The sequence below is a fragment of the Haplochromis burtoni genome, unplaced genomic scaffold, assembly GCF_018398535.1.
Source record: "Haplochromis burtoni strain Fernald_Lab_line unplaced genomic scaffold, NCSU_Asbu1 Contig_901, whole genome shotgun sequence".
NCBI lineage: Eukaryota > Metazoa > Chordata > Actinopteri > Cichliformes > Cichlidae > Haplochromis > Haplochromis burtoni.
Window position 1 is genome coordinate 1 of NW_024583262.1, and position 13,008 is coordinate 13,008.

Here is a 13,008-nt window from a genome sequence, read left to right on the forward strand (position 1 = left end):
ATAAGAGTTAAAAGTGCATTCGGTTATTAGGTTTATAGGGTTATTGAATTATGGTTAACGGTTGGTAGAATTGTTTTTAACATTATCTGCCAATTACATCTGCCACCCTTCTCCAAATCTGTGCCCCTACCTGGCCCCCCCAACAAAAATTTTCTAGACACGCCACTGGTCCTAAGTTTAATATTTTCTATATACACATTAGGCCGCTTCCCTTATCGTTGTCACAATAACTGCATGTCAATGAGAATTGTGATTTTTGTGAAATATCAATATTGCTGTACATTTATTGTTTCAGACTAAGTTATAGATTAATTGTACAATTTTCAATATCTCCATAATAATATTGTAAACATTAATTTTTTTGATAATTGTGAAGTGACAACCTGAAAGCTGATATTTTTCCTGCAAGTCTGATTGGTGACTGATCAAGGGCGTAGATTTGGTTTTGGCATTGGTGGGGACGGATGATTCAACCACCGAACCCTGCCCGGTTTCTTTTTTTTTCCTTTTTGTTTTTGCTTCTTAATAAAAAGAGGAGAAATATACTTGCCTACATATCCTATTCTACGTGCTTATAAACAATTTAAAATCACAATTCATAGTTTTATATGTGAATTATATAATGTTAAGTTACTATTAAACAAATGACTAAGTATTTTAGGCTTTAGTTTACTTCAGCCATATTCCATATAAATCAGGTATCATACAAAAATAAAAATAGCTTCAAATACAGTCATGACAATAAAAGAATATGACTTTAAGGACTTAACATCATTACTTCAGTTATAGTACACCAACATCTCTGATACATTAGCACTAAGGGAACACTGAATGACCTGCTGGTTTTTGTCCATAAAACTACTCATCTAAGATTACCACAAAGTAAAAGATCTCTCAGCAAAATTATGCAACAGTTTAGGCACAATATTGCCCCGATCAAATCAGTGAGCTGAGATTTTCTATTCTCAACATGAACTACTGTTACAGCAACAGACATGGACTACTGGTGTCCCACACAACAACTCAATGTCCACTATGTGAAGGAGCCAAACACATGCCTGCTCCTCTCGTTAACTGAGATAAACTGCTGGCATACTGTATTTGTTTTACATCTATACTGTCCAGTCTCTCCTGGTGGACATACAGCAGCATTGTTTAATCTCATTTGAGTCATTGTTGACCTTAGCCATGTTTTTAGTCTTCTGGGAGCACTGAAGCTTCTTTCAGCCTCAGTACATGCATTTTATCCTCAGATTACAATTATTATTCTGTGCTTGATGTGCCTCACCTTTGGCCCTGGCTCTTCCCCTCTGACTGCACTTGGACATATTGCCACCTGATAAAATAACACATTGATTCGTGCCATATAAAAAGTGAGACATGGGAATTCAGATTCTTTGTCAAATATACACTAATGAATCAATTTACAGCAGCAGCCTAACAACTGTCATGATAATAAATACTAGTTAATCTATAGCACTAAATCATCAGTCAGTCACCTGTGACCTCGCCTCTTCACCTCTGTCTGAGCTACAACATGGCAGAGCTGCCTCTGTCACCTGACAAATAGGACATACATGACAATAAGCTGCTTCAGTGTTTCTGTCAATTTGTGCAGATCTTGACTCATCAGTAATGTTTGTAGGGTGAGTGCATTTTTAAAACAATTTGTGCAAACTGCACTGCAAGGTGGATATTTGCAAAATCATGACTACCTCATGACATTTTGTCTCAAAAATTAACCTATGAATATGTCAGTGCCATTAGGATTAAATTATTGTGTCACCAACATTTTAATGTTAGACATATAATTTTAACAGCCTCTGTAAATTAATATCCTGGCTTGCTCAAAGCTGCCGTTTTCTCTGACAGTTTCAATCAAAATTAGAAATGCTACTCTGAGACTGAGTTAACTAATAGTGCTGCCTGTTGTGCAGTTAATTTCCAAAACACGTTAATCGTGGTTACGATTTTAGACTGATGTGGGCCAAAGCCTAGCATAGCCTGTAACGTTATTGTGACGGACACATTTTATGAGTTAACTTGGCTTTAAGTGACTTGTAGGTTTCTTTGAAAAATACTTATATCCAGGATCTTCCTTTTCGCTGCCATCCTCCTCTCCTCCTTGCAGCGCAGGCTTGCCGCTGCTAAAACTAAACAGAGCTCCCTGAAAGGCACAGCCAATCACATTGGCCATATTTGTCACATGACGTAGGACTCCAGTAGAGGACGTAATTTAACTCTTTCTGCACCGCTGAGTGAATGAGACGTTGACAGATCGTTTTTTTTTTGTTTTTTTTTGCCTTTCTATCGGGTTTGATTTTCTTTACTTGAATAGATCAAATTATTGGTGGGGACAATTCAATAATCGCTGGATATTGGTGGGGGCGTGTCCCTTCCGTCCATGCCAAATACGCCCTTGTGACTGATGTAAACTTCAACTTTAATGATTGGTGGACGCATTCATGATTATATCCATTAATCATAAACAATTATTTCCAGTGGTTCAGTTACCAGTGAAGTGTACATCCACTCAGCCTGATGAGTTTTGAGCACACGCCTAAATTACTCACCCAAAAAACATGTCTATTTTAAGGTGGCGTCACATTTTGTATCTAGCTAGATGTCTAACCTGTATGTCCCGTTTTGGGGATTATCATATTTGACCGAGATAGCGATTATTACTTTCCTTTTGTGCATGACTCTCAGGCTGAACTTGAGTCTTAAGGTGAAGACAAACAGAAACCTGCTGCAACCTTCGCAGCAATCTCAAACATGCTGACATTTACATAGAGAAAGCTGATGGGAATGTTTTTTGTTTTTCACGTCTGTCAAGATATTTTGAACTGACTCTGGCACTGCAGTACTCATCCTCTGAGTACCAGGAGTATACCATATACAGACATTAAGAGTAACTAATCTAAGATTTTATGCTGTATTTCACTACTGACTCACAGACTAATGCTGCCGTCCCCAGAGCTCCATCTCTGGCATGACAGAAATATTTATAAATAAAGTAAGGCAATACAAATAGGAAGCAAAATTAGCAAATACAGAATATGGTTTGAATTGGCTTAAAAACAAATCAAAAATAATTTTTGCTTAAGCTGTTTTATTTATTATTATTATTTGTTAGATACAGTAACAAGCAAAGAGAAAAAATCACTATGACTAAACCTTTCTTTCTCACAATCATTGCGGACTCGTAAAACAAAATCTCTTTTAAAATTTTAATGAAACTCTTCTAAGTAATCAAACAGATAAACTGAGAAGATGGTGTAACCCTATTGGCAAAGGTAATAAGTTGCTTGAGGGGCTAAAGACAGCATTGCTTTTCTGAAAATGGCCATTTTTGAGAACAGTGCGGTGATCTGAATTCGTCTTGTGAATGGAGAGAATATCAGTTTAGCACAGAGTCCTCGTCAGTGAGTGCTGAAATAAAGATTGTTGACGGTGACAGATATCAGCACTGTCGTGAACTCATTTCCAGTTATTGAGGACTTGTTTCCTCATGCCACAACAGGGCAAAACAGACACGTTAAAGGTGGACTGACTAGCTCAATAAGTTTGTTTTAAAAAATACATATTGTAGCACTTTGTTATAGGTTCAACTCATTAGACAAGAAATAAACAACATGCCCATTAAACAATAAAGTTTCATTGATTAGTAGGTATGCTTCTCCTGTGGCTTGAGAGATAGAGCCAATCTTTGCAGCATACTAGTGCAAGAAACTGAACCCTGAGTTACCCCTGATGCTTCTGTGTGACTATTAGGTTAAACAGGCTTGAAGGCAATGATGTCATGATCCCGGGTCTTTTGACCCAGCGTTTTGTGTTTTCTATTACTGTGGTATTGTGATGTATTTTGGTCCTGGTTTTCTTGCTCTTTGGTTTTCGGTTCTGTTCTTCCTCAGTTTAGTGTTTAGTCATTTCTGGCTGTGTATTCCTCTGTGTAAAGTCCATGTTTCTTAGTCTGTGTCTTTGCATGTGTGAGTTCCTGTTTTATTTTGAAGGTCTGTTTCTTTTGTCAGTGTTTCTAGTTTCGCTTCCCCTTGTCTCGTTGTGTTCAATTAATGCCAGCCGTGTCCCCTTCTGTTTCCCATTCTCTGATTGCCCTGTGTGTATTAAAGCCCTGTGTTTTTGTGTGTGCGTTGCTGGTTTGTCTGCGTGATTGCTCGGTGGCTTATGTTTTTGCTCTGTGTATCCCTGCATCTCTGTTTTTGGTTTCAGGTTTATTTTGTTAGTTTTTCTGGTTTAGGTTTTATTCTCGCCTTGCTGTTTCTGTTTGTTTTCACCCACCTTATAAAATAAAGCTCACTCTCGTCAAAAGTTGCATCTTGGGTCCTACTCTCCAACTCCACACGTCTGCCGCGCCAGACGTAACAAATGAGGCTTGTAGTAATCCATCCATAGTAGTCCATTTAGCAATCTAGTTGTTTGTTTTTGTTTGTTTGTTTGTTTGTTTTGGGAGGGGTTAGTTTTGTTTATATCAGAATTATTGTGCTACATTAATATGGTGATATTAATGTTGTATTAATGATGTTTTTCAGTTCACACTACATATTACAACACAAACACAACACAGTGAAGGCAGATGGCTCACAGTAATGAGATCGTCTCATTAAGGCAATGTGGTAATTCCTCCTTATACCTGTTTTTAATTTGACTGAAAAGACATATCTATAAAATGCATTTCCTTTAGACTTACTTTGTAACCTCAACCTCAAGGTTAAGGTCAATTTCTGAAAATCACCTAGGATTTTCATATTTATACCACAGGTGCATCTACTGGTGTCCACCAGTATTTTGTTTTCTAAAATGTGGTTTTGTTTGTATTTCAGTAACAAGTGGTCTTCTCTATACAAGGAAGAATATCAGAGCAATAGGTTGCTGTAGTCATCAAATATCAGAGACAAGTGCTACTTTTTCAGACCCAATATCAAGTAAAGTAAATGTTGTCTTACAATAATGCCAACTGAGCAATTTGCTTGCTTGTGGCTGGTGAGCCCTACAATCTCTTTTCTTATTTATGCTCTTGGCCTGTTCTGCATCTACATCTCACACACTTCAATACATCCTCAATGGATCCCATGTGACTAATTCTTTTTCTGTTAGAGTTGCTGAATTTCTGCCCCTCTGCCTGATCTCAGAACAGCCAACCTGACGGAAACTGAAGCCAGCAGCAGCTTCTGGTCTCTAATTGTGTTCAGTGAGCTGCAAGACCCTCAGCTCAGCAAACAGCAGTCAGTCACTATCAGCAGATGGCCTTTCATCAGGTGGGTGTTTGTTACTGTTTTCCATGGGAGTTTGTGATACCCTGAGCTATACCTGTGCACTGTTTTCGTTTGGCTGGATAGGGGCACATACTTGGATCTTATAGGTCAGTGCTTTGTACATGAGGTGTGTACAGTATAAATGTAATATGTTTACCATTTGGTTTGTTTCTCCATAGAAGAGAAGCAGGAATACTGTCAAAGATTGCACTGAAGGCGCTTACAGTCTTGCCGGATTTGTTGTGGACTGATCAAAACATTATAGTGTATGTGTTTTTTTCTTGTATGTGTTTGCCGCTTACATGGACAACCCCACACAAAGTATTTAAATGCCATATTACGTCAGGACGTAACAGGTGACATCAGCAGCCTAGCTTGCGTTCTGGCTAAATACCACAAACAGGTTTAGGCACCTCATTCTCAAACTTGACTCGGAAGCTAGACACTTCTTCACCTGAAACCCACTGTAAAAGAGTAAGTTCAAATAATTCTTTGTTTTTGTTTGTTTAATTTGCTTCATTTAAATCTGAGAATGGTATGCCACTGTTTTCCAGTTATTAAGATATTAAGATATAACTAAAAAAGGGAAGAGATTGATCTTACTTTTTTCTTAATCTTCATGTTTAAAGTTGCCCTGCTAGTATCTGAAAGTATAACAATGAAACATTTTTTTTTATCACAAATAGTTACTAAAAACTTTATTAAGACATATTTGATTAAAAGTTACATTCTTAAGATAAGAATGTAATAAAACATCAATAAATGTAATTAACATCATACAAATAAATTTAGGGAAACAAAAGGAATGAAGGTAAATTAAAACAAAGCAGCTACTTGTATATGAAATTGTTAAGACTACTCACACTACATCAACAACTTTATCTGTTGACGAATGCAGCACTGACAGAACCTAAAAAATATATATAAAAGTCAGTTTAGTCAAATTATAACTGTAATACATTAGATAAAGTTCAAATGTGTTTGACCTACTTATGAGTAGCATATAAGTGAAATAATGTCCAATTTCCTGTTTAGGGTTAGATACCGTATGCTTATGTGCATCACTGATTACGTTATATTATTTTCAAATACTTTAAGTTTTCTTTTATTTCTCAGAGGTTGTCTGTGAATGTGTTTCAAGCCCTGGATGTTTATCTTCTTGGTGTCTGGTTAAATACCTTATAGCACTATATTTACATTCTGAAACTGATTGCTAGAAATCAGGAATGTCAAACTCATGTGGAACTATAACTAGATGTGTAAAATTAATCTTGTGAGACTTGACAGCTACCCGTGGCATAAATGAAGTAATGCCGCTGGTTCATTTTAATAACTTTGAAAAAACCTTATAGTTGTAGGTTTGTTATGGGAAGAAGAAAAAAAGCACAACATGGAAATTGAAGGTGCCATAAAGTCAAAAAATGTCATCTGTTACTGTAATTATCCACTTTTGCAATTGAAGGTGAAAATGGCATCAGTGTCATCCAGCTCTCATCTCAACAAAACTGTGCGGCAGCAGTACATGAGCCTGCCTCAAGGACAGAAATGCCAGGTCACCTACATCTGGATTGATGGCACTGGAGAGACACTTCGGAACAAGACGAGAACTCTAGACACAGAACCAAAAAGCATAGAAGGTGAATGGCATTTTTAATAAGCTCTAACCTTTTGGGGTGAGAGGCACTTAGTCTAAAACGTAATGTTTAATTAGCTTTATAGTGAAGGGCAGCTTTTCTACCCTTTCAATTTGTTATTACAACCTGCCCGATGAGGCTTTGATTGACGTGTTTATTGAGACTCTGAATGTCTACGAGACTGTGAGCCAACTGCTTTCAAAACATTATGGGGGTGCACCTGGCACATGCCCATTCATACAATATTAATTAAAAAGACTGAAAGTAACACTAAAACTGTCATGTCTGAGGACTCAGTGTTTTGTTTCTTCATAATATGTTATGTTCTTGTTTATTCTGGTTATGTCTTTCATTATGATTTGCCATTTGTTAGGTTTCTGTTCTGTGCCTGCCCTGGTCCCACGTATCTGTGTTCTGTCTGTCCTTGTTGTTATTATGTCTGCTCATGAGTGTGTTAAGCTCACTGTCTAGTCTGGATCTCTGTGTCTGTCATGTACTTCCTGTTTTACTTTGAAGGTCTATGTCTTATGTCAGTGCGTTCAGTTTTGTGCTCTCCCTGTCTTGTCTGCGTAATCAGTGTCAGCCATGTCTCCCAGCTGTTCCCTCTCAGTCCTGTTTAGTATCTGCGTCTTCCCCTGCTAATTTTACACTGTGTGTTCCTTTTGCTAGCTCGCCTGCCTGTTTAGTTTGTTTTGTATTCTCAGTTTAGTTAGTTTTCTGTTCTGTTGTTATCCAGCAATAAATCTGAGTGTTTGAGAACTAAATAAAAGCTAAACATTTTCAAATGAAAAAAATAAACTGAAAGCAGTAAATCCACTGTGGAAACTCACTGAAATCTAACTGATTTATTATTAAATAGAATATTCCAGGTGTGTCTAAGCTTGAGAAGTTAGTGTGCTCGCTGTCTTTTCTTAATTTGTCTTCGCTACCAGAGAACTTTGGCACATTTTACTGTAATTGTGCTCTTTTATGTTTGTCTTTTTTCCCCATTGTCCTGTTACATTTATTTGTGTCTACTTTTAGTAACAGGGCCAGATCTCACCAAGATAGTATGAATGGGAATTTTCCGTGACATCTCTATTAACGTAGTTATCAAGTTAATCAAGTTTCACTTTAAAAAAGAATGTGAACACTGACGCCTAATCAGAGGAGTAATAAGAAGTCTCTATTTTTAGAAATACCTGAGTGGAACTTTGATGGCTCAAGCACCTACCAGGCTGAAGGCTCCAACAGTGACATGTACCTCATCCCGGTCTGCATGTTCAGGGATCCATTCAACCTTGACCCCAATAAACTGGTTCTCTGTGAGGTCCTGAAGTACAACCGTTTACCTGCTGGTACATTTTTTTCAGTCCATGCTTTTTTCCCTTAACATCGTCTAAGATCATAATAATAGACTGCTCTGACTTTTATTTTAGAAACTAACCACAGAGCAAGCTGCAACAAAGTGATGGAAAAGGTCAAAGAGCACCATATTTGGTTCGGTATGGAACAGGAGTACACACTTCTGGGAACAGATGGACATCCATTTAGCTGGCCTCCAAATGGATTCCCAGCACCCCAAGGTAACCGAGCTGTCATTTTTTTTACTGTTTTTTATACAAATACTGCAGTGACAACCCCATTGCCAGCTTGTGGTAAATCCTTGTGCTATTATCTGGGTCACGGAGAGTGTGGAGTGAAGCAATATCCCACAAAATGATACACATTTACATTTAAAGTCAGAGAAGCAGAGGTAATGACAGAATTTCTCAGAAACAAAACAGACACTTTCCAAGAATGACAGGGTATGAAATCAGACAAAAGGAACAAAACCAAAAGTAGACTAGCACAGCTGATACGTTTCTAAACTTTAACAAAGGCTTTCACATTCTTAAGGAGCTTGTAAATCCATTCAGATTCTCTGAGCACCACACTTCTCTTTCCCACATGTTATCATTATTTTATTCAAGTTAGCACAGTGGTCAGTGCTATACAAAGGATTTCTGTAAAGTTAGAAAAGAAGTAGACAAATCATTTCTCAGACACTTCATATTGTAAATGTTTGTAATTTTTGTCTGAAAACAAGCATCACAAATACACTTTTTATAGGCTCAGAACCTAAATGTTTATAGCCGTCGTACAGTTTTCATACAGTGTATCTTGATATTGTGGTTTTTCATTTGTGTCATCATGTGTCCTCAGGTCCTTACTACTGTGGGGTGGGGGCCAACAGTGCTTATGGAAGGGACATTGTGGAGTGCCACTACAAGGCCTGCCTCTATGCTGGGATCAAAATCTGCGGTACTAATGCTGAAGTTATGCCATCTCAGGTAAGTGAAAGTACTACTCCAATACATGGCAGTAGCACTTTATAATAAACATAGCTAATAAAATGTATGTAATATTTATTAATCACTGGTTACAATGTATTTTGTGTTTCTTTATGCCATTAACTTTTCTGCGATCTTGAGTTTTGGTTTGTAATAAATCTTTTATTACTACTCAATGAGCCTTTTCATTATAGGGCATCACGGAGTTGTTTTATTCAGAAAAACATGAAATAATTAAAAACTATTCTTATCTTCTAGTTCTCCTGCTTTGGATTTCTGCCAGTTGGATTTTTAGCTTCTTGTTTCGTTTTTATAACACCCAGAAAAGGTTGCATCACATTTCTTTTGTTTCCATTGCATTTTTCTTTTTGCGTCGACGAGATTAGTTTTGTGACATTGAGATGGGTAGATGGGTACACCTCCCCAACATACCACGCATAACATGGCTTTCTATGAAATACTCACGCTGCTACAGTCCAGTGATGCCACACAATAAAGAAAACAGTCTCACCCCAAACCACAATTCCTGAACTTAACCAGCTAGTTTAAAACAGAAAACAAAATGATAGCAAAAGAGAAAGTAACAAAAGGCAAAACAGCACAACCTCCCTACTGAAATGCAATTTAAAACAAGTATAGTTTATAGTGACTATAAAGTCAGCTACAACTTTATTTACAATTTATTAGCTGTCCAAATAAAGTGGATGGCTCAACAGTATTTAATGACCACATACAGACATTAGTTATGACTTTACAGTTAATTCAGACAATGTTAATTTGATACAATACGATGACTAAATATTGTTATATATTACAAACATATGACATATTTATGAGACAAGCTATTTATCCCAGAACCTGGGGAAATACTCTGGTACAGCAGCCAAAACATTCAAAACAACCTACCTAAAAAATATAAAAAACAACTTTACAAAACAAAATTCTTCAGAGAAAAATGAGCTCAATGACGCAGAAAACACTGATGAGCTCAAAAAACTGAAATTTAATACACAGATAAATATGAAACATAAATATAATTCACAAGTGATTTCCAAGCAAATACTAGGGCATTAGCAAATGTTACTCATTATAATTTCTTTGTTTTCTAACAGTCAAAAAAAACTATCAAATTGCAGTTAGCTAAACGTATCATTTATTAACAGTGTTAATGTTTTCACCTCGAACATTTCCCTCTTGTCTCTGCATCTTTCTTTTTCTCTGGCTTCAGTGGGAATACCAGGTGGGCCCCTGTGAGGGCATCGAGATGGGGGACCATTTGTGGGTCTCACGTTTCCTTTTGCACCGTGTCTGTGAAGATTTCGGGGTTGTAGCAACTCTGGACCCCAAACCCATGAAGGGCAACTGGAACGGGACTGGTTGCCACACAAATGTCAGCACCAAGGAGATGAGGGAAGAAGGAGGACTGCAGTAAGTAAAGTCCAGACTTTCAAAAGATACACATACAAAAGCTCTTCATTGTACTACAAAAAGGAGGACCAGTGGCACATTTGAAAAGCTTAAAAACAGCTTGTATTTTCTTATTATTTTTTATTTTAAGTATTTCTTTAAATTAAATAAAATGCAGCACTATATCCCCTCACCAGATACTTTATTGGATACTCTATGTATGCAATAAATTTGATTCAAGAAACGGGAAGAAATTATGTGTTTTTTTAAGTGACTGACTGCTAGTAACAAATTACCCAAAGATACAATTTTAAATTGGTTCTTTCCTAAGTTGTGGTGTAAATAAGTTATTCCCTTAAGTGAGATTCATAGATAAAAGTCTTCAGTGGCTTAACAAAAAAACAAAAAAAACATTCTCTGAAAATGATCAAATACAAGGACTTGACTACAAAATGGTTTTAAAAAGCAGTCAATATCCAGAGCAAAACTTTGAAAGACCTTCAGAAAACCTGGAAAACTGTTGCTCAAGACCTGTTTTTAAAAATTACAATAATGTCTTCTTAGAAGCAAATATGAAGAAAAGAGTGATGCTGTCTTAATCTTTACTAATCATGCTTAAACAACTGTTCACTGATGCTCAACATATACTGCCTTCTCAAACATAGTAATAAATTGAAACTTCAGTAAAAATACACGTTTCTTTGATGGCAGGTACATTGAGAAGGCTATCGATAAGCTGGGGAAAAAGCACCCTGAGCACATTCGTGTGTACGACCCTCATGAAGGCAAGGACAACATCAGGCGCCTCACAGGTCTCCACGAAACCTCCAGCATCCACGACTTCTCTGCTGGAGTGGCCAATCGAGGTGCCAGCATCCGCATCCCACGGCAGGTGGGGCAAGAGAAGAAAGGGTACTTTGAGGACCGCCGTCCCGCAGCAAACTGTGACCCGTATGCAGTGACGAAGGCCATCGCCATAACCTGCCTATTGGAAGAAGAAGAAAAAGGAGCCAAGTAGTAGAAAAGTGCTGCCTTTTTTAAAATTATATAATTTGTATAACATAGATAATATATATAAAATGTATAAAGCAACACAGACCTGTCTGTGAGTTAACTTGAACTGGAGTAAAAGGATTCACTACAAGATGAAGAAGCCTGGAAGTAGATGTATGTTTTTCCTCTGAGCCTCTATACTGCTGCAAACGATTACTGCTCACTATGCTCCCTAAACTATTAATAACTGCTACTTTAAACTTGTGCTCCATCTGTAACCGCTGAGGAATGAAATAAAGATAATGGTGCTATGATTGTCTTCTTATCTATTTATGTCAGAAAGTCTCCATATACTTCACTTGTCATTGGTATGACTGTTGTAGAAATGTCCTTACATATTAGTGAATTTGTTGTTAGCACTCTTGCTGAGTGCCTAAACCTCAGCTGGCATCATATGTATCATCCAGTCTGGCTTTGCCTTACTCTTATCCAGTTTTGCCTCCAGTGGAACAGGCTGGCTGTACTGCCACTTTACCCACTTACTGCCAGAGATACCACTCCTTCATCCTGATAGCATACCTATTTCAAGTATCAACGTGATGCAGCTGCTACTTTTGGGCTCATATGGGATCTCCAAGCTTGCCTATCTTGTTTTACCACTGGTAAGACATCTGATTTCTCTCTACTTAAGGTGGCTTGGGGCAACCATCTTGGTAACCATACAAATCTGAAATAGCAGTTCCTCCTTCCAAACACTTACAAACTAGCCAAAGTACATTCTGCCAACCTGATCTCTCCACAAATAAGTGGTGTGGGACCCAGAAGCCTTTGATAGTTTTGCTCGATGTGTTGTGTTATGTGGTTTTCATGTAGATAAGCTACTGCGAAAGGGACCGGTTGCTATAAAGACGGGTTTGTTGAGCACAGCCTCTGTCATTCCACTGATGAGTGGAACTGACAAAGCATATACACTGCCTGGCTGCATGTGAAATCACAGGCCAAGCATATCTCCAGTGGGGGAGCTGACATGCTTCAGGATCAGACCAAGCAAGTTAACAAAGGCAAAAAGATGCAGGGACACTCGTCCTCTGTTTACTACAACAGCCAATTAAACACTTCCCAAAGTAAACACTAAATAAAACCTTACTGCCAGTACTGTGAAATTTTGATTTATGAAAATTGAAGCAAAAAACTGCCACCCCAGAGCCTGGGCCTAAACATTATTGATACACTGTGGGATCATCTCAACAGAATATGAAACACAATGCAGCCATATTCCACCATACAGCTTTAGAAAGTGCTTCAAGAAGCCTGGAGAGCTATTCCTGAAGACTGGTTTAAGAAATTACAAGAAATCTTGCCTAAGAGAGTTGTATTTCCATTTATGTT

The 13,008-nt window shown here is 37.6% G+C and overlaps 1 protein-coding gene across 1 annotated transcript; it reads left to right on the forward strand.

Moving 5' to 3' along the window:
• Positions 1-6,735: 6,735 nt before the first annotated feature.
• On the forward strand, positions 6,736-11,933 carry LOC102289500 (glutamine synthetase; the record flags this gene model as incomplete). The annotated part of the gene is given in 6 exon segments (XM_014330577.2): positions 6,736-6,910; positions 8,083-8,244; positions 8,326-8,472; positions 9,092-9,219; positions 10,448-10,647; positions 11,338-11,933. Coding segments are annotated over 6 exon segments (1,119 nt in total), but the record flags the coding sequence as incomplete, so codon positions are not given.
• Between the last annotated feature and the right edge of the window lie 1,075 nt (positions 11,934-13,008).